This window comes from Crocodylus siamensis, chromosome 12 (assembly GCF_052110815.1).
Source record: "Crocodylus siamensis isolate JL-2025a chromosome 12, ASM5211081v1, whole genome shotgun sequence".
Classification (NCBI taxonomy): domain Eukaryota; kingdom Metazoa; phylum Chordata; order Crocodylia; family Crocodylidae; genus Crocodylus; species Crocodylus siamensis.
Window position 1 is genome coordinate 27,087,775 of NC_143406.1, and position 27,981 is coordinate 27,115,755.

At 48.2% G+C, this 27,981-nt stretch overlaps 2 protein-coding genes across 3 annotated transcripts; both read left to right on the plus strand.

Annotated features, from left to right (window-relative positions):
- Positions 1 to 25: 25 nt before the first annotated feature.
- AMDHD2 (amidohydrolase domain containing 2) lies at positions 26 to 15,489 on the plus strand. 2 transcript variants are annotated; one of them, XM_090023751.1, is made up of 14 exons: positions 26 to 381; positions 1,759 to 1,865; positions 2,449 to 2,585; positions 2,988 to 3,127; positions 3,766 to 3,820; positions 4,578 to 4,790; positions 6,343 to 6,431; positions 6,796 to 6,940; positions 8,023 to 8,130; positions 8,886 to 8,954; positions 9,607 to 9,708; positions 10,301 to 10,351; positions 14,205 to 14,271; positions 15,425 to 15,489. In XM_090023751.1, the coding sequence occupies exons 2-13, from the start codon at positions 1,783 to 1,785 to the stop codon at positions 14,219 to 14,221; spliced, it is 1,209 nt and encodes a 402-aa protein (XP_089879877.1). In that variant the 5' UTR covers positions 26 to 381; positions 1,759 to 1,782; the 3' UTR covers positions 14,222 to 14,271; positions 15,425 to 15,489. The 2 variants fall into 2 exon arrangements, with proteins under 2 accessions (XP_089879877.1, XP_089879876.1); XM_090023750.1 differs by lacking the exons at positions 14,205 to 14,271; positions 15,425 to 15,489 and having other exon boundaries at positions 28 to 381; positions 10,301 to 12,992.
- On the plus strand, positions 13,242 to 27,980 carry C12H8orf33 (chromosome 12 C8orf33 homolog). The gene is made up of 8 exons (XM_090023749.1): positions 13,242 to 13,313; positions 14,205 to 14,271; positions 15,425 to 15,515; positions 16,880 to 17,017; positions 17,691 to 18,412; positions 25,631 to 25,718; positions 25,819 to 25,965; positions 26,393 to 27,980. Exons 2-8 carry the CDS (start codon positions 14,263 to 14,265, stop codon positions 26,605 to 26,607), a joined length of 1,410 nt encoding a protein of 469 aa, XP_089879875.1. The 5' UTR covers positions 13,242 to 13,313; positions 14,205 to 14,262; the 3' UTR covers positions 26,608 to 27,980.
- Position 27,981: the final 1 nt, after the last annotated feature.

Below are 27,981 nucleotides of genomic sequence, written 5' to 3' on the forward strand. Positions count from 1 at the left end.
GCCAGGGCTATGAAGCCAGCAGCGCCGCCCCCCATTGGCCCGGCTGGGGCGACCTCCCCAAGATGGCGGTCGCAGCCCCCGCCCTTCCCATCGTGGCGACGCCCTGGGGTCGGTCATGTGCTCCCACCGGGGACGCCCTCTCCCCCTCCCGTCAGATGACCGGTCTCACGTGACCAGGAACGGAGCCGCCGCTGCGGCAGCGGAACGGGTAGCGGAGCCCGGTAAGGCCAGGACCCAGCGCCCGAGCTGCTCCGGCCCGCCTGGCTCCGAGCCTCCCGCAGAGGCCCGCGGCAGGCCTGTCTCTCCGGGGTCTACTCTGTGCCCCGGCGCAGCGCGGACCGGGCGGAGGCTGCCGGCAGATCCGGTCCTGCCGCGGCCGAGGTGAGCGCGGGCAGGAGGCGGCCGCGCTGCCGCTCCGGCTCCTGGCGGCGTCTCGGCTCCGCGCCCCTCAGAGGAGCTCGCCGGCACCCGCAGGGCTTGCATCCAGCAGCGCCCGTCGCACCCCTCCTGCAGCTCGCGGCAGCCGGCGGAAAGATGCCCTTTGACACCCGTGGCTTTGGAGTCTGCGGGGCCGACCCCATTTCAAGCGCGGCTAAACGGCTCGCTTTAAATCCCCCAGGACCAAAATGATGCGGGAGTTGTCGGGGCGCCTTGGCCCCGGCTCCCCAGAGGGGTGGCGAGCCTCTGCCCCCCACGTTTGTAAGAGCACACTTGATTGCATGGTGCAGTCAGGGATTATCCTGCCTGGAGTGCTTGGACTAGACCTACAGTCACCTCCTGCCCTATTAGTCCGTGTTGTGTTAACATAAAGCTGTGGGCAGCTACTGGCCAGTGCTGTAACGGTAGCTGGGAGCAGCTGGTTGTCATTAGCTGCGCTGTGGCTGTTTGAAATAGTGTGGCTGTGACCTAAAGGTTCTTCCTTTCCCCTGGCTCGTCTTCTCCCTGCCCCATTGCTGCTAGAGAGGTGGAGGGTGACTGCTGGTACAAAGGTCCCTGCTTAGTTGGAAGCAACTTCAAACTTCTTTTCCTCAGGAAAATGCTTGAAATATGTTGACCTCCCAGCCAGCTGTCGTGTAGGGTTTGGTAGTGTTTGGGTTGGGTGGTCTTGTCTTTCTGCAAATCTCTAACTTGAGAATCCAGCAGCAATAGCTGGATTGGGAACAGAAGCTCTAGGGCTCCCAAGTAGCAGCCTTCCCCACCCCTGCTCTGCCAGTCTTACACATGAGTCCTGCAAGCTGCTTTATGCCGGCAACACTTTGCTCCTGTGCCCAGCCCTGCTGACTTAACAGGGCCTGCTCCAGGGAAGTACAGCGAATTGGGGGACCCTAAAAAGATGACATTCACAAATTCAAGTTCTTTCTCCTTGCTTTTTCACCTTTTTTTTTTCTCATCCACTCAGGTTTTCTCCATTAATTTCCAACTCAGTCCCTACCATCACCATGCCACCATTTGCATCACCCCCATTTGCATCACCCCCATTTGCATGCACACCTCTTATCAGCTTGTACTAGGTGTTGTACCCACACAGATGAACATCCCTAACTCATTTGTCTGATTTCTGTCTCCTGTACTGTCATTTTCTATGCTTCCTTCTTTGAAAAGCCACATCTTTTTCTCATCTTCCACTAACAAATGCAGGAATCATATCAAGATCTGAATCCCAGACCTCATCTTTCCTTTCTCATTCTGTCATATGTGTCCCTATGAAGTGTTTTGGGGGTAACCTGCCCTCAGCATCATTCCCTTTCTCTATTTCAGGTCCAGTCACTCAGAGCACCTACAATGCCATCCAATAAGTCTGTCTCAGATGCCCCAATCTTCCAGTTCACAAACTGCCGGATATTGAGAAATAGCCAACTGCAGAGGTGAGTGTGCAGCATGGTTTGCCTATTTGTGTCTATCGAGTGCCTGGGAAAAGTGATGTTGGACCCCAGAGAGCTGCTGCTTAGAGGAGGAAAGTTCCAGGAGCTGGGCCTAGGTCTCTTGTATGGCAAAACGGAACGCTAATCTTGGGAATCCCAGATACTTATGACATCCTAAGCCCTGTAGCAAACACATATGCTGAGTTACCTATGTAGCAGCCCACTAGAAGAGGAGGAGACTCCTGTCATGATCATTTCATCTGCACTATGCTCTTTCTGCATTCTTTCCCTGCAGGGAGAAAGAACCCAATGGGTTCCTGACCTGCTAAATAGAAAAATATAGATGTTGGTGGCACTGGCCTGGCAGGATAGGAACCTTCTGAGGATGACAGACAGGGGAGAGCATGCTTAGTGCTGAGCTGTTCTTGCCTCCACTGTCCATAATGCACCTGGGGCTTAGGCTCCAGGGATATAGGGATGGCCCATCTGATGTCCAAAACCACTGCAAGAGAATGATCACTGTCTGGGCCCCTCTCTGCTCTTGGGAATGACGGTAGATGTATTACATGCATGGCCATATTTTTAGGGAGGACCTGTGGGTGAGAGAAGGGAAGATCCTCAACCCAGAAAAGCTCTTCTTTGATGAGAAGGGGTTTGCTGATATTCAGCTGGATTGTAAGGATAGCATCATTGCTCCCGGATTTATCGATGTGCAGATCAATGGTAAGACGTTGTAAGGTGGGTCAGTTTGGTAACATCTTATTTGGAGTTGACTCCGGTAGCCTCTCCCTAGTGGCTACACCTAAGCTCTGGCCTTCAGTGCTGACTGTCCTGCTGTCCCAGTGCAGGCCTCAGACCCGCAACAGATTGGTGTTCTCATGGTGGCAGAAGGAGTCCCTCTCTCTTGTGACTGGTATCCATCAGGCATGTGTCAGGGGTTCCTTTCTTCTATCGTCTCCTCTCATCCTTCTCCTACTGGCAGGACTGGGGTTAAACAACAAGCAGTTTTCAACAAGGTCTACTCTGGCTGTCCAGTACTGGGCACTGCCAGAGGTAGATATGCCAGCTGCACAGAGAGTGGCCTAACAAGGTAAATTCTATGTCCTCATTTTCTTTATGATCTAGGAGGCTTTGGGGTAGATTTCTCCCTGGCTACTGATGACTTCAAATCAGGAATCAACCTGGTTAGTCAGAAGATTCTCTCCCATGGAGTGACCTCCTTCTGCCCCACCCTGGTGACCTCCCCCCCATCAGTCTACCACAAGGTACGGGGAGACCGTGGAGCTAGCTCCCATAGTGTAGGAGGCTGAAGCTGGGTCAGCCCCAGCCCGTTATACCTCAACCTCTGGGAGAGTGGTGGCATGTGAGACCTGGGCTGGCAGCTACCTGTTGGGATGTGTGTGGCATGGATGGGAGGAGCTAGACTCTAGACCTGGGTCACTTGGTCTTAACCTTCAGACAGCTGATGCAGTAGCATTCCTAGGGTCCCTTCAGGCAGCTGACAAAAGCAAATGGGGACTGAGACCTGCCTGCTCTGAGGGATATGTTGTTAGTGACACATGGTGGTCTCTTTGGGAGTATAGTGAGGGCAAGGCACTGGAAGACTGAAGCAAGGGGGCTCTGGGGAGGATCTTTTCTGAAGATCAAGGTTTTTCCTAACATTAGCCAAGTCGGGTTTTCACATTGTCAGGATTGCTGTTGAAAGCTTTACACAGCAAAAGAGCAGCTCTGTGCTAGGTGGCACCGTTCCACTGAGGAACAGTTCCCTCTCACCCTGCCCTGGAACAGCAGGGGCAAAATCATTCTCTTTTGTACCCATACCCATGGGCCTTGACTAGGGACCTTCCTACAAGCAGGAGGGGTACCATGTCTGTGAGGTTTCTAACAGGTCCCTTTCTGCTAGGTTCTTCCTCAGATCAGCATAAGAAATGGAGGAGCCCACGGAGCAGGTGTCCTGGGTAAGTAAACAGCAAAATCACCTCCTAGTATTCTCTTTCCCAGTAGCCTCCCCGCTGTATAGGGCTTCTTGCCTCTGCAGCAGGCGGAGACCACTGCAGAGGCGAACTCTTATGGAAACCACTGACCATGGCTGACAGAGGCCTGAAGCACCATGTTTTGGGGAGGCCAGAAATGGAATGGCCAGGGCTCCTGGAGATCTCCATTGGGATATGCAAGTTACCACAGTCCTCCAGACTGCTTCAAAGCGATGACAAAATGACCCTGCTGGTAGTGTGTGGCCCAAGGTCAGCAGGTTGGCTATGCTGGTAGTGATGCTATCTCTCTCTTCTTATGGAGTACAGCCATTAGAGACCCTCATTTTTAAGGGGTGGACCACCCAGGCACCCCAGGGTCAGCCCTATCTGAAACCTAGGGGTAAGTCACTGGGGCAAGAGTCACCTTTCATTGGCCTTGGTATTTTCCTCAAATCTCAGTTATTGTAAACTTTGTGTGGAGTAGAAAGCAGGAAATGGGGGCAGCATGGTGACTTTGGTGAGGCCAAAGCCAGGAGAGTAAAGATTATAGTTTTATGACTAATATAGGGAGGGGGGAGTGCCTTGACGTTTATCCAGCCCTGCAGCTGCCTGCTCCATTCTCAAAGCCATCTGGGAGGGTGGTGTTATGGCTGGGTCAGGATACCACAACGGGTGCTTTATTTTTGTGTGTTCAGAGAGCAGGAATAATTATGGGTGTTCTTAAATCCTTTCCCTTGGGCAGGAGCCCATCTGGAGGGGCCTTTTATAAGTAGGGAGAAGAAGGGGGCTCATCCAGAGCACTGCCTTCGCACCTTTGAATCAGGAGCCTTCCAGGACCTGCTTGCCACCTATGGGGCCCTAGACTGCATCCGGATTGTCACTCTGGCCCCCGAGATGAAGAGGAGTGGTGAGGTTATTGAAGAACTCACTAAACGAGGCATCTGTGTCTCGCTGGGTAAGGCTCGGTGACAGAGTGGGAGGGCAGGTCCAGAAGGTCCCTGAAGATCCTAATATGTACTACTTACATTGCAAATCCTGGGCATCACTCACTCTGTAGCACTGGTCAGTACTTGGGTGAAAGTACACTGATGTTGATAGCAAAATTTAACACACATGAACTGCCTTTGCTAACTGGGCTGGTTCATTCTGAGTGCAATACAGAAAGCTTTCTCCTTTACCAGATGCATTTCCTGATTTAAAGTGGTACTTGAGTAGCCCCTATTACAGGGCATGAATTGAAGCCTTTAGTATTTAATTTCCCTCTCCAAATTCTTCCCTTCCCTCTCCCTAAAGACAAAAAAAAAAATCCCTCTGCTTCCTTTCCTTATTTGTGTAGCTGTGCTAAGTCAAAATCCTGCACAGTTCTGGAGGTCTGCATTGAAATAGCAGTATCAGAACTTTTCTGTAAATATCAGCAGTGCTCTTCTGTCTTTAGGTGGCTGCATAGCCACAAACAGCAGCACAGTTCCCAACTAGTTGGGAGTAGCTCACCCTGAATTTATAGTGGCAGTGTTTTAAAGTTCTGTCATGAACAGCCAGATTCACTCCCACATGAATGAGCAATTTGGAACTGAGTAAAGGGATGGGGGTCTGTATCTAGGAGCAGAATTTGATCCATGGTTTTTCCTTTAAAGGCCCTAAGTGAGGCCAACCATATGAAATTGTTCACAAAAATACTAAAACATCCAAGGTGAGTGGATTTGGGGCATATAGCTTGAGGAACCTAAAGGAAGTCAGGCTCCCAGACAGTACCAAGCAGGGATTCTTGAAACTCCACCTTTTTGATGTGCATCCTAACCTCTTTGCAGAACTTAGGATAGTGTCATTTCAAAGTGGAAGCCAGGTCTGAGACTTTTTAACTCTTGCACTTTGAGCTGGCTGGATTTTGCTGACGTTTCCCCCACATTTTCCTCTTTGTGCTGAGATCAAACCAGCTATTTTAGATGCCCTCGAGTGCTGAAATTGAGCCACTTAAAATAAGGGTTTGTAATAGAACTGTGATTGAATGCAGTGCTCACTACCCCACAGTCCTCATCAAAGAAAATATCCAGAAAATATCTTCTCTCTCCTTCCCCCACTGTTTCTTCACACACCCCCTTCCTCCCCCCCCCAAAAAAACCCCCAAACAAACAAACAACTCAGTTTTTGAGTAATAGTTCCTGAAAACAGACACCAGGAGACCACGTCCTTCTATGGCCCTAACCTGACCAAAAATCAGAATCCTTTACTGAAGTCCCTGGAAGCCAAGCAACTTATGTGTCTGTTACTCTGCAGTATTGACCCAAATTCATCTCAGCCTCCAGTGCCTCTAGGCATATTTAGGTGTAATTCTCCAGTTCACATTGGAGAGTCCATTATCCAGTTCTCAGCTGTACCCCAGGTGGCTTTCCAACACTGGAGCATCAGAGCAAACTTGCAGCTTGTGAAGTAAGCACACCTTCCTCTTGGAAGTCAATGGAAAGAGGAGAAAGCAGTCCGAGATTTCATGTGGCACTCTTTATTTACAGGTCATTCTGTGGCTAATCTCTCTCAGGCAGAGGAAGCTGTCCAGCATGGTGCTACCTTTATCACTCACTTGTTCAATGCCATGTTACCTGTAAGTAGCTGGGGAAGGGGGTGTCATCACCTTCCTTGCTCCTTTTCTCTCTGTCGTGCTTCCCTTGAGACATATTCTTGTCTCCCATGTGCTATGCCCTGTCTGTGGGAATTAAACATGATCTCTACATCTAAACAGAAGACTCTGCTGCCTGAGCTAAAGGACATGGGTCTCTTAGCCAAAGGCCATAGCAGGCTTGCCAGCCTCTCTGTACCCCAGCTACATATAGGCAGACTCACTTCCCCTCTTCACTCATATCCAGCTGTGGCTGTCATGGCAGCACACCTAACTGTAGGGAGCTGGCCACCTAAGTTTTTCTGCAAGGTAACCACCATCTCTCTCTCTCTCCTTTCCCCTTGCCCAGTTCCACCATCGAGACCCTGGGATTGTTGGGCTGCTAACAAGCGACAAGATCCCCACCGGGCGGAGGGTGTTCTATGGCATGATATCGGATGGCATCCACACCAACCCCGCTGCTCTGAGGATCGCACATCGTGCCCATCCCAAAGGTGTGTCCCTGCAGTCCTGTCCTGTCTGCACAGTACAGCACCTTCTCCCAAAACACTGGATCTGTAGGAACTAACCTCCTTGCCAAATACGGTATCCTCCTCCAGTGGTGCTGGACAGGTTACTGTTACTTAAGAGCCATGCATATCTGAGGCCCTCAACTCAATCTAGAACAGTGCTTCAATGGCCTCTGATGTTGACTCTCAAGCTGTGGCACATGCTGCTGGCAGCTCCTCTGTTTCCATTGAAAGAAACTTAATACACCTGAGTTGCTTTGTTGATATTTCCTTGCAAGTGATTGCTGCAGCTGCCCAAGTGCTGTATGGGGTTGGGACTGGGATTAGCTGGCTTCCTGAGGCTGTCTCCCTGTTGAGTAATGATTCCTGCAGTGGATCCAGTAGACACCCCTTCTGTGAAATGAGTCAGGGCTGCCTCTGTCTCCCAGTAAATGGGTGTCAGTATCACATATCACTCACGTCAACCTTGCAGTAGTGATATCAAAAGAATGGCTCTGGCTTTTCTTGTGGAGGTGACCTCCCCAAGGTGGAGCAAAGGGTGAATCTTAAGCTGTCACAGCCTGTTCTATGAACAGACTAAGGGCTCTGACTCCAACGACATTAGTCCTACATCCTTCTCCAGCAGAGTAACAAATGATTCCTATTTATCGATGTTCCCACAAAGTCCAGTCTAGTGCTGCTCTTCAGTTCCCCCAACTTTCCCCATCATCCTCGCTTCTGAGTTTGTATTTCAGTCTGTGGCTTCCCTTTGGTCTATGAATGACCCAGCCCATGGCCTGATCCTCTCACCCAGACCTCTTGCCCTGTGCAGTGTCCTTGTTCTTCTTCCTACTCACTTGTAGTCCTGAGCTCCATCAATATGGTATGGCAGCTCTGAGAAGACACCTGCCATGTGTTCCAGTTTATTAGCATCTGCTCTGTAAGCGTGCATCATTCTGGCTGTTTCATAAGTCTCTCCAACTGCTGCTATTAGATATCCCAGAGAGTGGTATGACCAGGATTTGTTTATGTGGGGTGTGATATAAGCAGCTGTAGAGCTAACAGGAGCTACTCCTTGTTTTCCTCAGGCATGGTGCTGGTGACAGATGCCATTGCTGGAATGGGGCTGGCTCCAGGAAGGCACACCCTGGGCCAGCAGGTGATCGAGATAGATGGGCTGAACACCTACATTGCAGGTGAGTGCTCTTCCTCCTGCAGCACTCCCAACAGCCCCATGGGCTGCAGAGCAGATGTGAGCCCTGTGCGCATTAACCCCAGGAAGACTGGTGGTGCTGTGAAGGAAAGTATTTGGTTTCCCCTCCTATCCAGAGGGGTCTGTTGTTTTGCTTTGCTTTCTACTGCTTTCTTCCTTGCTTTCCAAAGAATTGCACTGAGAGGCTCCATGGAGCCCCCACCTGAGGAAGTCGGGCACCTCCTGTGGGGGAAAGGCTCAAGAAGACATCATTTTGCTCAGTTTTCACATCTTGACTGGGGCTGCTCTGAGCAGCCTTCCCTGTGATTGTAGGGGGAGGGACTCCCACCGAGTAATATAATAAGGACCATTTCATTCCATTCTTTGGTTTAAAAACCCTGCTCTTTCCCAGGATCCTAGTGCCCATGAGAGCAAGGCAGCCTACTGCACTGAGGCAAGCAGGGGCTGAATATGCTTTTTCCCCTGCCTAGTTCCAGTAACACATCTCAAGCAGTCAGTCATCTGTCTAGCCCCCTTCTCCAGCTCTGCCATAGCCCCTCAGTCCTGCTCTCTCATACCCACTGCCCTCCCTGGCCTTCCCTGGAGCCAAAATTTCTATTGGCTTGAAATCCCTCATAAAAATCCACTCCTTGGATTTTTAACCCCAGTGGGTTGAGCTAGGACTCATGCTCCCTTCCTTGTATTTAAATGGCAGGTGGATCTGCTCAGTTTCCTGTCTTTTCTCCTTGTCCCCCACAGGGACAAAGACCCTGAGTGGCAGCGTAGCAACCATGGATACATGTGTTCGACACTTCTTAGAAGCTACAGGTAAGCCCAGGCTCTTTGTTGCTACTTGTGGACTTCGGGGTGGAGAAAGCTGCTCGCTACTGTTGCCACCTTTTCCAAGGCAAAGGTCTCTTTGGCTGGCCAAAGGGTGTTCAGCACCTTAGATGAGATTAGATACACTGTCAGTTTCCAGCCCCTGGCTGGTCCCAAGTCCACTGGCAGGCATGGCTGCACTTTATCAGGGACAGACAGTAGGCTTTACGGGGACTGAAAGCAAAGAACCCTGCCCCCAACTGCTCCTTACTCCTACAGGCCCCACTGGTGGGATCTCATTCTCCCAGCCCCATCCCAGTAATGATTAGATAGCAGGGCCTGCAGTAATCTTGCTCACCTGCAGGCTCCTTTCATCCCTGACGGCTCAGTAAAGCATCATAGCATGACTGCAGCCTGTAATGGGAACTGAAGCAGAATGCTGGGGATACCTTTGGTAGTCTGGGACACTGCGTAGGTCCAACTGGCTTTAGTTTAAGTCCACGGCTGGGCAGCCACCAGCAGCCCTGTAGCTGTCAGTGTCTTGCAGAGTCCTGGTTCAGTCAGCCTGTTGCTGCTCCCACTGAAGGGCTGCACAGGCTGGGATGCATGGGGGGTGTTCCCCAGAAGAAAAGTCTGCATTCTGTGTCTCTCTATTCCCAAGGGTGCACGGTGGAGACAGCACTGGAGGCTGCGTCTCTCCACCCAGCCCAACTCCTAGGAATTGAACACAAAAAGGGGACCCTGGACTATGATTCAGATGCAGGTATGGATATGAGGGAAGGGTGACAGCTCCTCCCAACCAGCTGCTGCAGTACCTCCTGATGGGTGAGGCTGGGACCAGACAGACATGAGCTTCTTGTCCCCTGTTCTGGTCCTTGTAGAAGGACCTGAGAAGGCATAGGTGCAAACTCCACCACTGTCAGTGCTTCTCCTCTTCATGGGAGGTAGGATGGGGCTGGCACAGCTGTGGCTTTCCTATGTTGGCTGCTTCTGGCAAAAGCTCAGTAGCAGGATGCCCTGTCATTCCTCCATGGGAATGGGGGACTTATTGGTTCTTTGATATCTATTTTCTGAGCTAATTATTCTTGTACCATCAGATCCCTGTGGCAGGTTGGAAGCCAGAGGTGACTGTAGGCATTTCCAGCACCCCATGTTTGTTCAGTTGCCTGGAGCAGGTCTTCTGCTTGGGTTACATGTTTTAATTGTAAACTGAGACCCTTGCAGTCCTCATGGCAAATCCTTAGTGGGACTCTGCTAGAATCCAGTCCTTTGCCATCCCAGCTCCTGCTAATGGAGGGCATTCTTCCCAGTTGGCTGCCACTCTGACTCCTGTTTGCTTTCCTGGCTGTCTGCAGATTTCCTGATGCTGGATGACAGCCTGCATGTCCAAGCCACATACATCGCAGGTGAGCAAGTCTGGTGACAAGACTCCTTTACTACATGAAACCAGAGACTCGCCTGGCCTTGGCTTTGCTCCCCACAGCCCTAGTGCCAACCGTTGGCTCTTCCAGGTGCCTTGGTCACTGGGCCCTGGCAGCTGCATCGCCCTCTCCCTCCAAATGCAACATTTTTTTTAAAAGACCTATTTGGGGCTTTCCTTGAAGGGAATCTAGCACCAAAGAGCTGTTCATTCTAGAGCAGCTGCTGCTTCCAGTCTCCAGCCATGCCTGCAACGAGTTCATCAGTGCTTTGCTGACAAAGGTGAGCATGGCAGGGATCATCACACAGTGGACCAGCTGGAAAGATGGGGCAGCTGTCCTTCCTGGAACACCTGAGCCGAGTTCCGTAGTGGCTGCCAGCACTGTCCTGTGCCAGTCTGAAACTGCACAGCCCTGTGTACTTATCAGTCAGCTCCAGTGCACACACCTGCTCCCAGAAGCTAAAGCCATTTCTGTCCCTCACACTGCCTTGATCTCTCCCTGTGGCAGCCCCCCACACAAGAGCACCTGGTTCCTAAGGTGCAGCACTTTTATAAAAGTGTCTCTGCCCTGTGTAAAACTGCTCTGATGGAAGCTCAGGAGTTAATTGTGAGCCTGTGGAGGAGACGGTGCCTCTGCCTTGCACTGTAATCCAGGGGCTCCAAGGTCCCATCATGCTTTTGCTCACGTTACCCAGAGCAGTACCTCCACCCATGCACTTTTGGTCTTGGGACAGATGCAGTGTCTAGGGTGTCATGCTGCAGGGCAGGTTTCCCCCTGGGAGCAGGCCTCAACACTGTACACCAAATCCAGAAAAACAAGGCATCCCTGGCCCCTTGTGCCTTCCTTCTGCTTGGGCATTGAGTCTATTTCAGGTGGCCTCTGTTGCCTTCATGGACAACTTCCTGCAACAGAAAGCAAAGTTCTTAAACCATACACACATGCAAAATGGATCTGACAGGGTCTGATATATATGCCCATCAGTATCTTAACATACAGCTTCCCTAGAGGATTTTGCATTGCCTCTTTAGTTTCCTGGTGCCAGCTATGAGATGCTTTTGCTGTCCAGCATGTGTTGGAAATGGCAGAGATACAATTGCAAGCTACTGTGCCTATCAGGATGGTGGGGTCTTTCATGGTTTATGCCCCGGAGAGTCTCTGTGGAATTAGGCCCTTTTAAGATGGTTGTTCATCTGTTCATTATTCCCATATTCGTTATCATCCCCTCAAGGATTTGTCAAACAGCTTTCTGCCACTTAACAGCTCTCCCTAATTAAGGCTGTGAAATAATTTCCAGCCCAAGTTTGATCTTGACTTAGCATTTCAGAATTTATAGCCAAGAAAATGTCTAAGGTCAGAAATGATGTCCGAGAAGCTTCTGGTCCATCAGAATTTTGGTAGAGATGAGACTTAAAGAAATGTGATGAGCCTTACCAAGTTTAAAGGTGATATAGAACCCCTAAAGTCTGAAAGAGTTGAGTTGGGTTTGTTCTTCCAAGTAAAGGCTTCCAGTACCTTTTTTAAACCTCTGAGAACAATACTTAAAAGAGCCTTCTGGACAATTATAACCCCTGCTGGAATGACTGACAGCCCTGGAAAGTGTCTAGCATCTGGTGCCTAGGTCAGCAAAAACTAAAACCTCCAAGACTGCAACATTTGAAAGAGACATCAAATATTGTGCTGTGAAATATCGCTTAATCTGGCAGTACAGGACTCGCTAACAGAACTTCTGACAACCATGGGGTTGCTGCCCAAAAATCAAGGGAATGCTAGGACAAAAACTATTTCAGACAGACTTTCATTTTAAAAACACATTTCACTTAATCTCTTAGCGTTCTTTTTTTCCCCCTAGCCAAAAAACTGAATGCTCAAAAGGAAATCTGCTTACAGCATGGTTGGGTAGCTTATCCAATATGCAGGTTCAAACATACCTTTATATATGTATTGTTGAAACTCACCCATGCCTTCTGTTCCACCTATGTTCGTGGTATGTTGTATACCAAAATGGGACATTTAACAGCTGGATTTAAGGCTGCACATTGCAACATGGGCTGTCTCCTTTGTGGTGCACTTGATAGAGGGTAGTTTGTTGAACTGGAAATGAATATATTCCAAATGATGTGGTGGGATTTGGTATTTGACAGTGGAGGGCAGCATTAGGTTAGGTGTGGACATTGCCTTCACCTAGGGCTTGTGTTTAGGGTCTGTGTGAAGGAAAACCCATTGGGAAACTGAATCCGCTGTGGACAAGTTGCATTTTTTGCCTTGGGCAAGGGTGGGTGGGAGGAACAAGCAGCAGAGGTGCAGGCGTTCTCCCGGAATTAGGCCTCTGCTTGGCAAACGTTTCTGCGCTGCTTTAATTTTAAAGCACGGAAGGAAGCCGCCTGGGATTCCCCATTCACCTCGGCGGAGTGAAGGGGCAGAGCTGGCCGCCGGGCCCGGCTTGGCTGCTCTGCCGTCTCGGCGCCGCGGTGAGTGGCTTTTATTCCAGTCCCAAGGCCGCAGAGGCTGGTCGGGCGCGGGCGACTCTTCGCTGAAGGCAAGAGGAGGGCCGGGCCGGGCCGGGAGAGCTGCAGCGGGCGGCGTTGCCCGGCAGGGGATCCGTGTTTAATAAACAGTGTGTATTTTGCGCAGGTCTCTGGCGCTGTGTGGCGGGGCGGGCTCCTGGCAGCGCGCGGGCGGGGGGGAGAAGCGGAAGCCCTCGGGACGTGGCTCCGGCTCTGCCGCGTCCATAGCTACTGGTTGTGGGCAGGCCCGAGCCCCCGCAAGGCCCCGGGGTGACCTCGGCCCGGGCCGAGCTCCCGCTGGAAGGGGCGCAGCGCCGCCCCGCGTGTGTCCGGCTTGAGCGAGGGGCCGGCCCGGGCCCCAGCGCTGCGCGGAACCGAAGGGCTGGGGCGGGGCGCGGCGGGGAAGGTGTTCGGTGTCGGACCCCGCCCGCCCCGGGCAGCAGGTGAGGCGCGGCGCTGCGCCGGGTCTCGCGGTCTGTCTGGCCCCGGCGGGGGGTCGCTCTCGTGAAGGGGGCAGAAGGCAGAGCCGCGGCGGTGGCAGTGGTACGCAGGCGGGCGGGGGTTATGTGGCTGGAGCTTTGCTCCCCGCCCCTTGGGACCTGGGCCTGAGGAGCCTGGACCGGGGAGCATTGGGGCACCTGGGAAAATGTAACCAGTTGCTACCTTTTCCCCATGTAGATGAAGTGAAGGAAATGCGATTACTTGGGGGGAGGAGGAGGAGGAATAAGTGCTTCGTTTGTTGTGGGTTGGGAGGTCTCTGGGCATTCGTCCACACTGGGGGTCTTTAATCTATCTGCTCATCACTGTACAAATGCCTGGAGTGTGATACAGTGCATCATTACACTTAAAAATAGAGCAGTAATAATGCTGTTTGAGTCTATCTCTTATGCAGCATCTTTTTATTCCGCTAAGTCAGTGCTGACCCTTGTCTTGTGACTGGGTAGTTATTGAAAGATGCTTGGCATTCAGTGCAAATCAGTCCCTTCATGCAGCAGCCTGCCCTGGTGATGACAACACTGCATGCTGGCTGTCAAAGGAGTGGAGTTTGTAGGATGGACAGCTGAAAGCTTGTCTCTCTGCCTCTCCTCAGTCACTAGCTGACAAGGGGGACACACCAGTTCTGACCCTTTCCTCTCTTCCTATGCTTGGAAATGTTCCCCAACAGAAGGCTCTGGAATGAGCAGCTAGGTAGCAATCTTACCACTTCTCCCTGTACCCCACAAAACCTCTAGTCTGCATCCATCACCACAGCCAGCAGTTTTTAATGTTTTTCATTCTCTACCCACCCCTTATGGAAAGGGCATAAGAGCTCACTTGCTGTTTTGTGTCTGTAGGGAATAAGGTTATGTAGGAGGATTCCAGAGCTGAAAGTCAGCCCGGCCAACTTTCCTAATGGAGGAGGTAAGAACTTGAAGTACCCTTCTCTGTGTCCTTACACTTGAGCTGGTTGGTACAGCTAACACAGTTCTCTGCCATGCAGTTGCAAGACTTCTGCCTGCTTCCCCTATATTCCCCTTGCCTTTTTCCACCCTTTTCCCCACCACCCCTCCCCAGTGTCCTGTCAGGTTTTCTAGGACTGCTTTCTTCCAGGTCAGGCCTTTTTTTCCCCAAATCATCAAGTCACATTCTCTGACTGACGGTTGGTGCCCTCTAGATCCTGACTGATGCAGCAGTCAAAAACATTTCCCAAATTGCTCCAAAAGCCAAAGCTGTGTTGTTCTGTGAATGTCTCTCAGCTTAACATGTATAGTTTTAAAGGGCTGCACTAACACTACATCCCTGTTTCACTCTGTTCCTTTTCTACTCCATCAGAAAATATATTTTACCCAAACTATTATTTTACCCATTGTTCTGTTAGGGCCAATCTTATTCACTTGATGATAGTCTTTCAGGCACTACTCCTTTGCTCCATTGCACAGGGAGCATGAGGTAGGAACAGCAAAAATCATGTTGAGAGGTTAAACATACAGACAGTTCATAATATCATGAAGAATTTCTAAGTTGACATAAACTGCCCAGATCATCAGAGTTGTATGCAAGGAGCTGAATTTCCTGACAGAAAAAAAAATCTTATTAAATTGAGGACTGGTTCCAAAAAGGAAATCCCATCACTTGGGACCTTTAAAACTGGAGAAGAAAAAAAACAAACAATAGAAAAAGTACTTTAAGAAATGGCTTGTCCTCACTGACAGTCAAGCAGCCAGTCTGTTTTCATAAATCTTTTCTTTCTCTAACCACAAAGATGATGGGGCTGTATTGAATCAGATAAATCAGTGCCAGAACCTGTATTGAATGAGGTAAATCAGTGCTACAGCCCATGCTAATTTGCTTCTGCATTGCTTTGTAGTGTAATGTGAGCTGCTGAACCTCATTCAGAGAATTTGAGGATAGAAGAAACTGTTAAATTATTATAACCTGAACTCCTGCATAACACAGGAGAGACAACTTCAGAATACACATTTCTTTGATGTCAGATCCAAGATGGCTGGGGATGGTGGTGTGTGTATGCGCACCCAGGCTTTCTAAAAGTGGTGTGTGTATCCCAATATCCCAGGCTCCTCAAGGGACATTTGAAGATGAGCTGGAATGGTGCATCTTACAGCTGGAGATGGGCCTCCTTCGTCTCAACCCAACTCCAAAACAAGGTATGTGGCTTCCCTTAGGATCTGCCATTTAATCCTAAACTTTCTTCTGGCTCAGTAAATCCAAAAGCCTTTTTTGGTTCTCAGCACCCTTCTGCCTTCTCTTCTTGTTAGCTTGTAATTAGGTTCATTCTAAATGTGAAATGAAGTGAAACATTGGACCTTAGGACACTGATTCTCAATTGATGTGCCATGAAATCCTGTCAAGGGTACCATATAATTGTAACGCTGTTAGATGCACATGTTGTGTGTGCAAACATGATTCACAAGATAAACCCAGAGATTTCAAGTAGGAACCCATAATGTTCTGACCTGTTGTGGTCTTTTTGAGTTCTTCATGACAGAAGGATTGTTCTATTATTTTTGTGCAGTCAAAAATGAGTGGAAACAGCTGGTATTTTCAAGTGATACCTTGAGTTTATGGAAGTTGGGAGCCACTGCCTTAAGGCTCACTTAACTAAATAATGGGATGCTGTATTCTGTTCCACTTCAAATTCCTTCTGCCTAACCACCCTTACGATTTACTTGTATGATCTTGAGTTTCCCCCTTCTTCAGCTTTGTTTCTGCTGTCCTTATTTTCTTTTTAGTCTCTGCCTTATTCTTTCTAGGCCCACTTGCATAGTGTACTTTTAGTTCAGGTTTGCTATAGTCCCACAGTCTCAAATAAGTACCAAGAGTGCATCAAAGCATGATCAAGCCTGTAAATGTTTGTAGCCTTATTTCTTTAAGCACATTTATCATTTCTGAAGAAGAAAATTCACAGAAGAATCTTGATTTCTTATTAAAATACTGCTTCAACTGTACTGAGGGATTTATAAAGGGAATTACATTTTTTTCCATACAATTTCAGCTCATCCTCATGTCCCCTTCCAGTAGTGACCAATACTGAATGCTGCAAGGGAAGGTGCAACCTTCACTGCAGTCCATCTGGCTGAGTGTTCTGGTATATATGGAGCCCTTTAGCAATTGTTTTACGCCTGAAAGCATTAGGCTTATTCCCCAAACATTGGAGCATTTCTGCTTCTACCAGTTCATCAAACAGTATCATGTAGTTAGTGCCAGATACCAGGGTGACAGGTAGGATAGAAATAGGTACATAATAAGTGCTTAGGAATAGGTTTTGTGCCAATACAACTTTGCATATCAGTTTGTAAAAGTACTGAAGATCCCTTTCAGTGAACCAGTTCTGTGTGTTCTGTGACTACTCAGTACCCCAGTCAGTGACTGTTCCAGTTCTTGTCCAGTTAAAATGGTGCTTTGAGCTTATCTGTAGAAAATAGAATCATTTTCCTCCCTCACTGTGCTTTATGGGGTCTGTTGTCATCCTGGTTTCTTATGTCTGTGTTCATCTTTTTCTCGAGTTTAGCAGAGGAAACGCAGCAGATCCTGAAGGTCCTACGCTCCCACAAGGCACCCTTTGTGAAGAAGCGACAGGTGATGAATCGTGTGTTTGGAGATTATCGACTTAAGATGGCTGAGGAGAGGAAAAGGGCAGAGAAAGCAGGTGAGGCCTGGCTTTACCTGGGATGTACAGTATATCCAGTTCTTTCTGTGGTGTCTATGCATTAACAAATGGCCTTTCATGAGGGCTTTCTTCCAAATACTTCCCATGAAGCCATCAACCTTCTTCCCTTCAAGTCCTGTTGTTCATGAGGCAACCAAAAGCCTTTAAAGCAGAATGGGTTTTAGGCACATGTAATCCCAGAGGTGAGGAGGTAAAGTCATGACTGTCAGTGCAGACTGTCTGGCATTGCCCTGATGTAGCCTTCAGTGTTAAGGAGAGCTGGTAGTTTTGGAGCCCTACTAGTGAGAGCTGAAGTTACGGCTAAACGAGGCTCTGAGAAGAAAGAAAGTGCGGAAAAGGGAACTCCTGCTAAGGCTGCCTGGCTGTAGTTGTGCATGAGGTTAATAGGATGGAGAACGGTGCTCAGGTGTAGATAAACAGGAGCTGCTTCCCTTTTTCCCCTGCTCACTGGGTAGTCCCAAATTCCAGGCAGTGTAGGGACAGCTCTGCTTTGCTTAGGTAATTTCCCTGTCCTTCCTTGTAGATGCCAGCAGAGTTCTAACTCTCTTTCTTCTATACAGACATATTCTGCATATACAGGCATTGTGTATCCCCTAGAGAGGTGACTTGCTACTTAGCTGATTTCAACGTGGCAATATTTTCTTTTTTTTAGCTATGAAACCTGGGAAAGTGCAGATACAACAAGGGAACGTAAAGGCTTCAGGGAGCATGGTGTATAGGAAGCGATCTAACCAGACTTCTGAAGTAAACACAAACTGGTTCACACCATCTGACAACAGTTTTAGGTTCAGCTTTACACCTGAAACAGAAACACAAACAACCAGTGAAACTGTGGAAGAGGCACACAAGACAAATGGCTCTGAACAGAAGCAGATTGGCACCAGTTCCTCGGAAGTAAAAGATTTGAATGGAACATTAAACTTCTCCGTCTCTGGACAAGGACCTGAGTTTGCTTTCAATTTTGTCATCTCAGATAAAGACAATTCTGTTCTTCCATCTGTTTCTACAGGGCACACCACGGAGAGTATACCACAAGATAAGACATTAAGTAGCTCACCCTCCACAGGTCCAGCACTGACACTAGAGTGTTCAGTCCTGCCAGACACTAATATTTCCCAAACTATGGACAGCACGGATGTAAAAGAAGGGAGAGACCTTCCCATATCAAAGACCCCAAAACTAGAGACAGTCTCCATAAGTGAGACTAAGGCAGAGAAAACAGCAGTAGATGGAACATCCAAGAAGAAAAAAAAGAAAAAGAAACCATCAAACAATAAGAAAGAATTGGAAGAGAATGACGTCAGTAAGAAGGTGAAGATGGGAGCCAGTAGGCATCAAGATAGTAGTGCACCTCCCCAGGACCAGACCCCACAGGTATGTGAGCTTCTGACTAATAAGAAAACAAAATCTCACTGTTAGCGCTAGCAGCCCATTCTCGGTTGGGAGAGTTAGTGTATTTTCGAAATCAGTGCATTAGCAGGCTTATTTCAAGAAGTTTACTCTGTTCATTTCCTGAGCTTATTTGGATCAGAATCCTAACAAGATGGGCAGCTCACCTCGGCCCTCCTCCTTAATGTATGACTGGACACAAAAAGAATTCTGCAGGCATTCAGTGACTTAGACCTCTTTATGTCTTTGGATGGTAGATAGTATTAATTTGGAATAAAAGGCAAAATTAAGATGCAGGGAGATTAACTGACTTTCTCAAGATCCAAGTTGTGGTAAGCCCAGGTGTAAAGTCCTGAAAAACACTGGTGTCCCATTCCTGGTCACAGAACGTAAGTGAAGGCACCAGATACATTGGTGTATTTGGTAGCCATGTTGGTCTGAGACAAGAAGACATACAAAAAACTAGAACTCTTGGTTCCAAAATGATACCATTGGGAGATTTGTTAACATTGTCATAATATAGTAACATACATTGGGACATTTGTTAACGGGCCATCAAAGCACACCTCACTGTTTTCAAATGCTGTGCTAAAGTTCAGGGTCTCTGTTACGTTTTTCTGAATTTGATGCTAAATCAGAAGCCCTGGAATGGGGAGCCTTCAACAGGGAAAGCAGCAGGTGCATGCTTCCACTTGTGCTAGGCTTGTTGGGGTCATGAGAGTCACCTCATGCTGGGTGAGAGGTGTGTTCTGTCCATCAGGCCTTTTACTTCTAAAAGCTTGAAGTGCACTGTGTTTCTTGTGACTTGGGCAGCTGACAGTTAGGAACTGGACTGAACCCATAAGCTAACATCAGAAGAGGCAACAGCCACCCTAGACCAGACCCATCTCTGAGGTGAAAAGCTCCCACAGACATTATCCTGTCTCCCAAGGCATCCATTCTTCAGATATGAGGTCACAGTGAAATAAGGACCTGAAGGGAATTTATAGCCCATCTAGTCAGAACAATGAGGTGCTAACAACAGAGAAAATATTGCGGGATCTAAATAATGGCAGAAGGCAGGAGGCAAATGAGCTACTCCATCTGCCAGTCCCCAGCGTGTTGACTAAGCTGGATAGTACTTGCTTTCTTCTGCCTTCACCTTTGCTGGCACTGCCTGGCTAATCCTTTTATACTGGGGTGGGTAAAATATGGGCCGCGGGCTGAGTCCAGCCCGTGAGGCCATTCTATCCGGCCTGCAGGCCCCCTAAAAAAATTTAGAAAATTTAATATTTCTCTGCGCTTGGTTCCTATCAAAAGTGACAGAAGCCAAGGGCAGTAGGACCCAGGGGAAGCCCCGGCAGGGCCTGGCCTGGTGCCCCCCCCCCCAGCAGGGGTTTCTGGCCTGGGACCATGCGGTTGCCCCGCACCGGAACCTTAGGGAAGGTGGGGGGCAGGGAAGGAGCCCAGGGAAAAGCTATGGGGGGGGGGCGAGTGGCCCTTTCTTTGCCCTGTGCCTGACACCCTGCGCTGCAGCCGCTCGCAGCCCATGCAGGGCTGTCTGGAGCAGGCACAGGCAGCCCCAGGTGGGCTGTGCGTGCCCGCAGTGCGGGGTGCCAGGCATGGGGTCATCGAGGGGCCATGTCCCCTGGCACACTCAGAACCCAGGCTGGCAGTGGGGGTGAGTTTCAAGCTGGTGCTGAGTGCAGGAAAAAGCAGCACCTCACCTGCCCCGTGGCCGGCGCCCCGCACTGTAGCCGCTTGCAGCCCACATGGGGCTGCCTGCGCCTGCTCTGGACAGCCCCATGTGGGCTGCAAGTGGTTGCAGCAGGGAGCACTGGCCATGGGGTGGGTCTCCTGCACTCAGCACCAGCTTCTTCCCTGCCAGCAAGCAGGGGTTGGGGGCGTGCGCTGCCTCCTGCCTGTACTGCAGGGCTGGGGGGCACTGGGAGTGAGTAGGTGGGGAGCCAGCAGTAGGATGGGGCCCACAGTGTTGTCCCTGGGCCAGTGCCGGCGGGGCCCAGAGCAGGGTGGCAGGAGTGTGGGGTCCCAGCTGGCAGGGACTCTATGGAGCCAGGCCAGCTCCCCCCTCTCCCTGCTGGTGCAGCCCAGCCTGACTCCACAGACCCCTGACAGCCTGTGCCCCGCTTTGGGCCCCACCGGTGCTGGCCCTGGGACATGGGACCAACATCCCAATGTCTTGGGACCAAAGACATTGGGACATTGGTCCCAAGATGGTGACCAGGTAGGGCAACCCGCATGGCCCTTGACAGCCTGCCAAAACTGGGTAAGCAGCCCTCCGCCCGAAATAATTGCCCACCCCAGTTCTATACTCTGAGAGGCAGGCTGAAGGAGCCAGGCCAGCAGAACTGTTTCTGGTTTTGTCCCGTGCTTGCTGTGTGACCTCAGGTAGGTCATTTCACCTCTTTGTACTTCAGTTTTATATCTGTAAAATGATTTGTGTGTGTAAAGCTCCTTTTATATGAAAGGTGTCCAAAGCTCTTTATAAGCATAGGATAAGTGCACCACTGAAAGCCAGCTGACTATACAGTCGTACTTCACGGATGGGCTCAGAGTCTTAATGAGCAAGTGTGCAGGGCTTTATCATTCTCTCCTCATTCTAGCTGTAGGAACGATAGGTAGGGGTCTACTTAATTCGTAGTTTTGTGGAAACAGGAAAAAATGGCATTATCCACAATTGCCAGAAATATTGCATTGGCTGCAATTTCCTGCATAATCAACCTAAAAGGAAAACCCCAATGTATTATTCATATAATATGCTGTTTTATAATGGCCTAGTGCTTAGTACAAATGTACCAGGCTTACCTTTCAAATCTTGGGTTGTGTCGCAGGCTTGAGATTCTGCTGTTTTGATTGGTGGAGTGCATCCACCAATCAGGAGGCAGCAAGAAAAGTGAAGTTGCACCCCTTTCCTGAGGGGAGGGGAGAGGAGCTCTTCCAGACCTGGTTGAAGACTGCAACACTGTCAGGTCTGGAAGTCTTCAGGGGCAGAGCCCTGGACAGTATAAAAGGAGCTGTGTGCCCAGCATGAGGGAGATGTCAGGGATGGAGAAGAGCATGGCTGAGGAGAGATGCTCAGCAGTACCCCAGAAGTGCCCCTGGAGACTTCTATCAGCGGGGAGCTGTGGACAACTCCAGCAGTTAGGCTCTTAGTGTGCAGGCACGGCATCCAGACCCTGGGAGCTGCACGAGGTGGTTCAGGTCTGAAACCTTTGGCATGCGGCCAGAGACACAATGCATAGGCATGGAGCAGGATCTTTGGAGCCACTTGAGTGGCTCAGGTTCCCAACCTCTGCATGAGGCCAGGAGCTCAGTGCATCAGGCACTGCACAGAGGGTGAGGGACCCTCAGAGCTGCTTGAGGTGGCTTGAGTCCACAGCTGCTGGCACGGGGCAGTGGCTCAGTACAGATGACACTGCACAGAGGGTCCAGGAGCAGACCGAGCCCCAGTGCTGCAGAAGGCTGCCTGGGCCTCCAGTCTCTAGTACAAGGTGAAGCACCTGCTATACACAATGGTATATGTGGCCCTAAGCCAGGCTGGTGGCAGCAGAGTCAGATGCCAGGAAAGCCCAGCGGGGAGCAGAGCTCGACCTGGAGAACAGGAGGCAACCTCTGGGACTGTGGAGTAGTAAGTTACCCTAGAGAGAGGGTCCCCACAGGGGAGGAACCCCCAGCATTGTGAAGGGGCACCACATGGGGGCTGCTCCTGGGTGATAACAGGGATTTAGGAGCCTTTGGGGTCTCCTTCTTCTTTTCTTCCCCCACCACCTCCTTTCCTGTAGTGATACCTTGGGAGTGGGGCCCCTGCCTTGGAGGGCACCCAGGTAGTCTAAGGATTGCTTGTTATATATGTAGACTGTGCTTTATAGTTTATGTGAATAAGTTGAAGTAATGGTTTGTATATTTATAGAATTATAAGGTTACCCAATCAATATCCTTTGTTCTGGGTTGTTGTATTGTTCACTTGTATTTTTGAATAGCAATTAACCAGCACCTGTCATAGACAGTATCTTGCCATTCAGGACTCTGCTGAGCAGTGTCACTAGCGGCAGTCTCATCCTCCATTGTGATCATGTTGACCTTGTGCTTGTGCTGTGACTATATTGCTGAATATCTTGCCTGTCCTGCAACTATGGCTACCCATACTCCATCAACAAGCAGAGGACAGAAGCCAAAGCATGTTGTTTTGAGGATTATGCAGAAATTAGATATAATTAAGCACTTGGAGAAAGGAGAGAACAAGAACAGGATGATGCAGGAATTCAGTGTTGGCTTGTCTGCGATCTGTGACATCAAGGTGTAGAGGGCAGAGTTACTTCAGTTTGTGACAAATTCTGAGACAGGTAAAGCAATTGAGCTGTGCCATACTCTGCGCAAACCAAAATTGGAACAATTAGACAAGATATTGTACAAATGGTTTGTCTTAAAATGTTCAGAGGGAGCTCCAGTTTCTGGCCCAATGCTGATCAAAAAAGCAAAGACTTTTATCAACAAATGGAAATGACCGAGGCCTGTGTTTTTCAGATGGATTGTTGTGTTGCTTCAAATTTCACCATGGTATCAGAAGGCTTGATGTGTCTGGAGAAAAAAGATCTGCTGAAAAATATTGTGCATTTTTCCAGAAATTGGTTGTGGAGCATGGTGTAACCCCAGAGCAGATCTACAGCACTGATGAATCTGGCCTTTTTTGGCACTGTTTGCCAACTTCTGCTCCGGCTGGTGCAGGTGAGGTTCCTGCAGCTGGTTTTAAGCAGAGCAAGGACCGCCTGACTCTGCTTACGTGTGCAAATGCAGCAGGCACACGCAGAATGTAGCTGCTAGTGATGGGAAAATTCAGGCAGCCAAGGGCATTCAAGGGTGTCGTTCATCTACCTGTTGGGTACAAGGCACAACTTAATGCATGGATGGACAAGGAAATATTTTTGCACTGGTTTCACCATTTCTTTGTATGATCAGTGAAAGAGCATCTGAAGAAACTTGGAAAGCCAGAAGACACAAAAGTTATTCTGATTTTAGACGACCGTCGAACTTACCAGCAGAGTTAGTGTCTGGAAATATTTTTACCATCTTCCTGCCTGCAAATGTCACCTCACTCATACAGCCTATGGATCAGGGAATTATCGAAAGGCTGAAATCTATCTACAGACGGGATTTTATGAGGAAGCTACTCAACTATGAAGACGTTCTCCAAGGATTTCAGTCGTAGTACACCATTAAGGCTGCAGTTTTCAATGTGACATACCTGGTCTGCTGTGAAGAGTACAACTTTAAGGAAGGCTGGGAGAAAATTGTGGGAAGTAGTCATGTTTGCAGAGGGATCTTTGATGATGAAGAATTTGCAGGTTTCAGTGTCAGACAGGAAAAAAATCATTAAAAGAGATTCTTGATGTCCTTCAAAATGCTGACCTCAAAAACCCACTCACTAAACTCAAAAAGATACTGAACTTGAAGAGTGGGTAAACATTGAGCAAGACCTTGATGTTGCACAACCATTATTGATGCTGAAATTATAGAAAAGGTTGTGAATCCTGAGAGACCTAATGCACCCGAGCCAGACTCAGAAGAAAAAGACCACAGTGAAGAAACTAAAGTGGCTTGGGCAACTGCTGCACAATGTTTCAAAATTCTTGAAATTTGCTGAGCCAGCAGTCTTCTTATTCTGCTTAGGAAGTGATACAACTTCATGTTGTTCACAACTATTTCCTGAAAAAAGGCAACTGACTTCCAGGCAGGCAGACATCCACGGGTTGCTTCAAAGAGCTTCTGTAGCTTGTGTCAAAGATCCAGGTAGCTTGTCAAGGATCAGATATTAGTATTGATGCTAATGATCCTCAAGAACAGCCATGCTCTGAAGCAGAGCCACGTTCTGAGGCAACCTTTGAGGGGCAGTAATTGTACAGTATTACTATTTACTATATTATTTCTTATAGTTAAAATATTAAAAGTTATTATACCATAGTTAAAGTGTAGGCTTAGTTTCTTTCTTGAAAAAACGGTTTATTGTTTTGTAAATTTATACATATATATTTAAAATTATCTCCTTACTTTTTAATGGTTTTGTTGTAATAATAAATTTGTATATAGTTAAGTAATTGATTGATGGGGCCTGACTATAGGGGACAGAGGCAGCTGCTGGGCTGCTATCTCCCTCCACAGCATGCTGCCCAGCCAATAATTCCCTCAGTTAGAGAGGGAAGTACAAACCCAGGCTACAGAAAGACTGTAGCCGTAGATCACATGATTCAGAGTTACTGTCTACTAGTGATGTAGACTAAGTGAAGATGCCAGTCAGTGAAGTAAAAATTTTTCTGTTAAGGTTAGCATTAATTAGTATTTCTAAACTTTTTGTGAATACTGCTTATAGTAATAAATTATGATGTTACAAGTTACAGTTCATAGTGTATATAAATTTATATATTTAATATATTTACATTTTCAATTTAAATGTAATATTTATTTTTATAATAATATACATTATATAATATAACTTACTTCCCATTGAATTTGCTATTAAATTATACAGTATATGCTTCTCTGTCAGTCAGCTGCAAGGGGCAGAGTCACTGGGAAATGCCTGTGAAATCATTTCTTCATGCTGCAACCAAGCTGTGAAAATTGCTTTGTCTTGCCACAAGTTATGTAGACCCCTAACAACAGGACAAAAGAACAGTTTGCCGTGGGAAACTAAACAATCTCCTTCATTGGAGGTTTTCAGAAATGGCAGGGCAGTCGTGTGTCTGGGACAGGTTAGTGAATGCTGCATCTGTGCAAGGGTTTGGACTAGATGGCCCTGGAAGTCATTGATAGCCCTAGGATTCTATTCAATGAAAGGTACTACAGCCAAAACATTATTAAGTCTGTAAAGCTACTTCCTAGGGCAGCAGTGGCCAACCTACGGCTCCAGAGCCACTGGCAGCTCTTCAGAAATTAATATGTGTCTTCTTGAATCTTTGCACAAGCATGCGGTGACCAGTTTCCATTTGGACTATTTGGAAGCTGGTCACCATTTGCTTGTGCAAAGATTCAAGGAGACAACTTCTGAAGAGCTGCCTGTGGCTCCAGAGCCACAGATTGGCCACTCCTGTCCTAGGGAATGAACATCTAAATCTATAGGTCGTTTGATTTGTTTTTGACTAGCACTATTACTTCAGTTTTTGGATAGTTAATTTTTGTTTCATCTTTATGTTCTATTTTACATCATAGTCAGATGAACAGCTTCGAAGAGAAGTGGACTGGTGTGTGGAGCAGCTGGAACTAGGCCTGAAGATGCAGAAATCCACTCCAAAGCAAGGTAAGCAAGCAAGCAGACCACAGAGAATCTTGCTGAAGGTTAAGAGCATAAAGGAGACATTTATGCTGTGTTTGTATCTCCCTCCTTTCCAATGTTTCAGTTGATGAGGCCCTGCATGCCATCAGGACACTGCGCAGTGACAAAGCTGTGCTAGTGAAGAAACGCCAGGTCATGCGAGCTATGTTCGGAGACTACAGGAAGAAGATGGAGGAGGAGAGGCAGAAGCAGCTGAAGCTCATGCATACAGGTATGATTAATAGACTTACCTCAAGACTTACCAGCTGTTCACCAGGGCACCCTTGGGGAAAACCAGGAGTAATGGCTACAAACTCCTGGAAGACCATTTCAGTCTTAACACTAGGAAAAACTTCTTCACAGGGTGTCCTGAGGTGATGCAGTCACCTACCCTGGAAATCTTCAAGAGGAGACTGGATGATCACCTCACAGAGGTCACCTGACCCCAGTTGTCTTTCCTGCCTAGTGCAGGGGGACTGGACCAGATGATCTTGTGAGGTCCCTTCCAGCACCTTGCAATCTATGGACCTACGGGAAGACATGTCTATGGAGAGAGGGGGCAGGAATGCTTTCTTCCTTGTAGCTCAACAGGACAGAATATTAATGCATAAGGAGCCATAACATCATGTGTTTTTTCTCTTTTTCTTCCCTTTTGTAAGCTGCCAAGTCTGCTAAGGTCACAGAAGTGAGTGAGAGCACACGCCGAAAGAGCAGCCAGGTTTTCAGGAAGCATACAGGATCCTCCAGGAAAAGCCTACATCCAGCAGAATCCCATTCTGATACTCTCAGCTACACACAGTCCCCCAGGGCATCTGACACGGACTCATTTGTATTTACAAGTTCCCAAGAGGAGTTTTGCTTTAATTTTTTCTAAGTACGTTTCTTGGATGTGTCTATTTGATTTGTAATTGCTGAAAATGTTGCCAAAGCTTGTATAGTTTTAGGGGATGGAAGAATACCAAGCAAGGCATTACATATTTTCATAGTGAGAAGACTTCCAAAATGCCTTAGGGTAACAGCTCTACCTACAGTGCATATAGCTTCCAGACTCAAGTCTCCTGGTTGGACCCCTTTTTTCACTCACCCCTCAGAAAGGTGCCTTTGCAGGCAACCAGCATGGAATCAGGTGGTCACTGAATTTATCTTAGCTCAGTGCTAGTTCCATGGAATAATTTTCTTGATAGGGTAATTCCCCCCCACCCCAAATAGCACAAACTACATATATTATGGAGGAGACAAAACATAAAGTACGTAACATTGTTAGCCAGAGAATCCAGGCTCGCATTGGAGAATGGAAAAGCCAGGAGGAGAAAGCAGCATCATATTGGGCAGTGTGACCCTTGCTGTCTGTTAGGCCTTTTTGGATCCTATAGCTTCCAGGCTTTGCTGGTTTGGAGGATTTCTGTCCTGTTTAACATGTAAATACTCAGCATCCTGGGGGGAGAGAGTGGGTGAGCCATAGGTGACTGGCCATTCCTTTCTTTCACTAAACAGCATTGTGTCAGTGGTGAACTCTAGCAGCAGTGTTGAAGTTGTAAAGATTGATTTAAACCAGGTCAGTGATGTAGAGGAAGAACCAGCTACAACTATCCAGTGAAGACTTTAGTTTCTGAATCAGCAGTTTTTGCTTTTTGGGTTAGCCAGGCAACGGGAGCTCTGGAGGAAGCACAGCTAAACCTTGAAAGAAGCAGGCTTTGAGTAGCCAGCTGGGCAAGCAGTTGTGCCTCACCGTATCTAGCTCTTTTTTTTACCAGAAGTATGCATCAGCTCCATACTGAACCTTGGATGGGTGCAAAATAAAATGGGTTCCTTTGAGTTAAAAGTATCTATTTGACATGTATCAAATAACAACCCTTTTGTTTTCCAAACAATTGATTAGTGCATTTCCAAAACTGTGATGATGGTTTGGCTAATATGCCTATGAAAAATAACATCTCTGGAAAAGATCTAAAAAATTAGAACATTCCACTTCTTAAAGGAGTGGTGGGTCTCTGGAGGAGCACTGGAGTAATCCTGGAGTAGTAGGTCCCTGGAGGATCACTGGGTTTTTTTCCTATTTGACAACCTTATAAATCATGTTGTTTGGGTGAGCAGCAATGGTGCATGACTAGATTTCTGTAGTGTACTAAAAACAGCTGCAGGAGAAGGGAGGGTATTTAGTGGAGAGGACTTCAAGAAACTGTTACTGAATTTAACAAGAAAATTCTTGTATATATTGACTTTAGTATAATAAATTGCCTCTTGGAAT

Excerpts from the sequence above, each read along its gene's own strand:
- AMDHD2 (XM_090023751.1), top strand. The coding sequence starts at position 1,783 with ATGCCATCCAATAAGTCTGTCTCAGATGCCCCAATCTTCCAGTTCACA. Across the intron at positions 2,586-2,987 it reads TATCGATGTGCAGATCAATG|GAGGCTTTGGGGTAGATTTC; the intron begins GTAAGACGTTGT and ends TTTATGATCTAG. Across the intron at positions 6,432-6,795 it reads TGTTCAATGCCATGTTACCT|TTCCACCATCGAGACCCTGG; the intron begins GTAAGTAGCTGG and ends CCCCTTGCCCAG.
- C12H8orf33 (XM_090023749.1), top strand. Across the intron at positions 17,018-17,690 it reads GAAAAGGGCAGAGAAAGCAG|CTATGAAACCTGGGAAAGTG; the intron begins GTGAGGCCTGGC and ends TCTTTTTTTTAG. Across the intron at positions 25,966-26,392 it reads GCTGAAGCTCATGCATACAG|CTGCCAAGTCTGCTAAGGTC; the intron begins GTATGATTAATA and ends CCCTTTTGTAAG.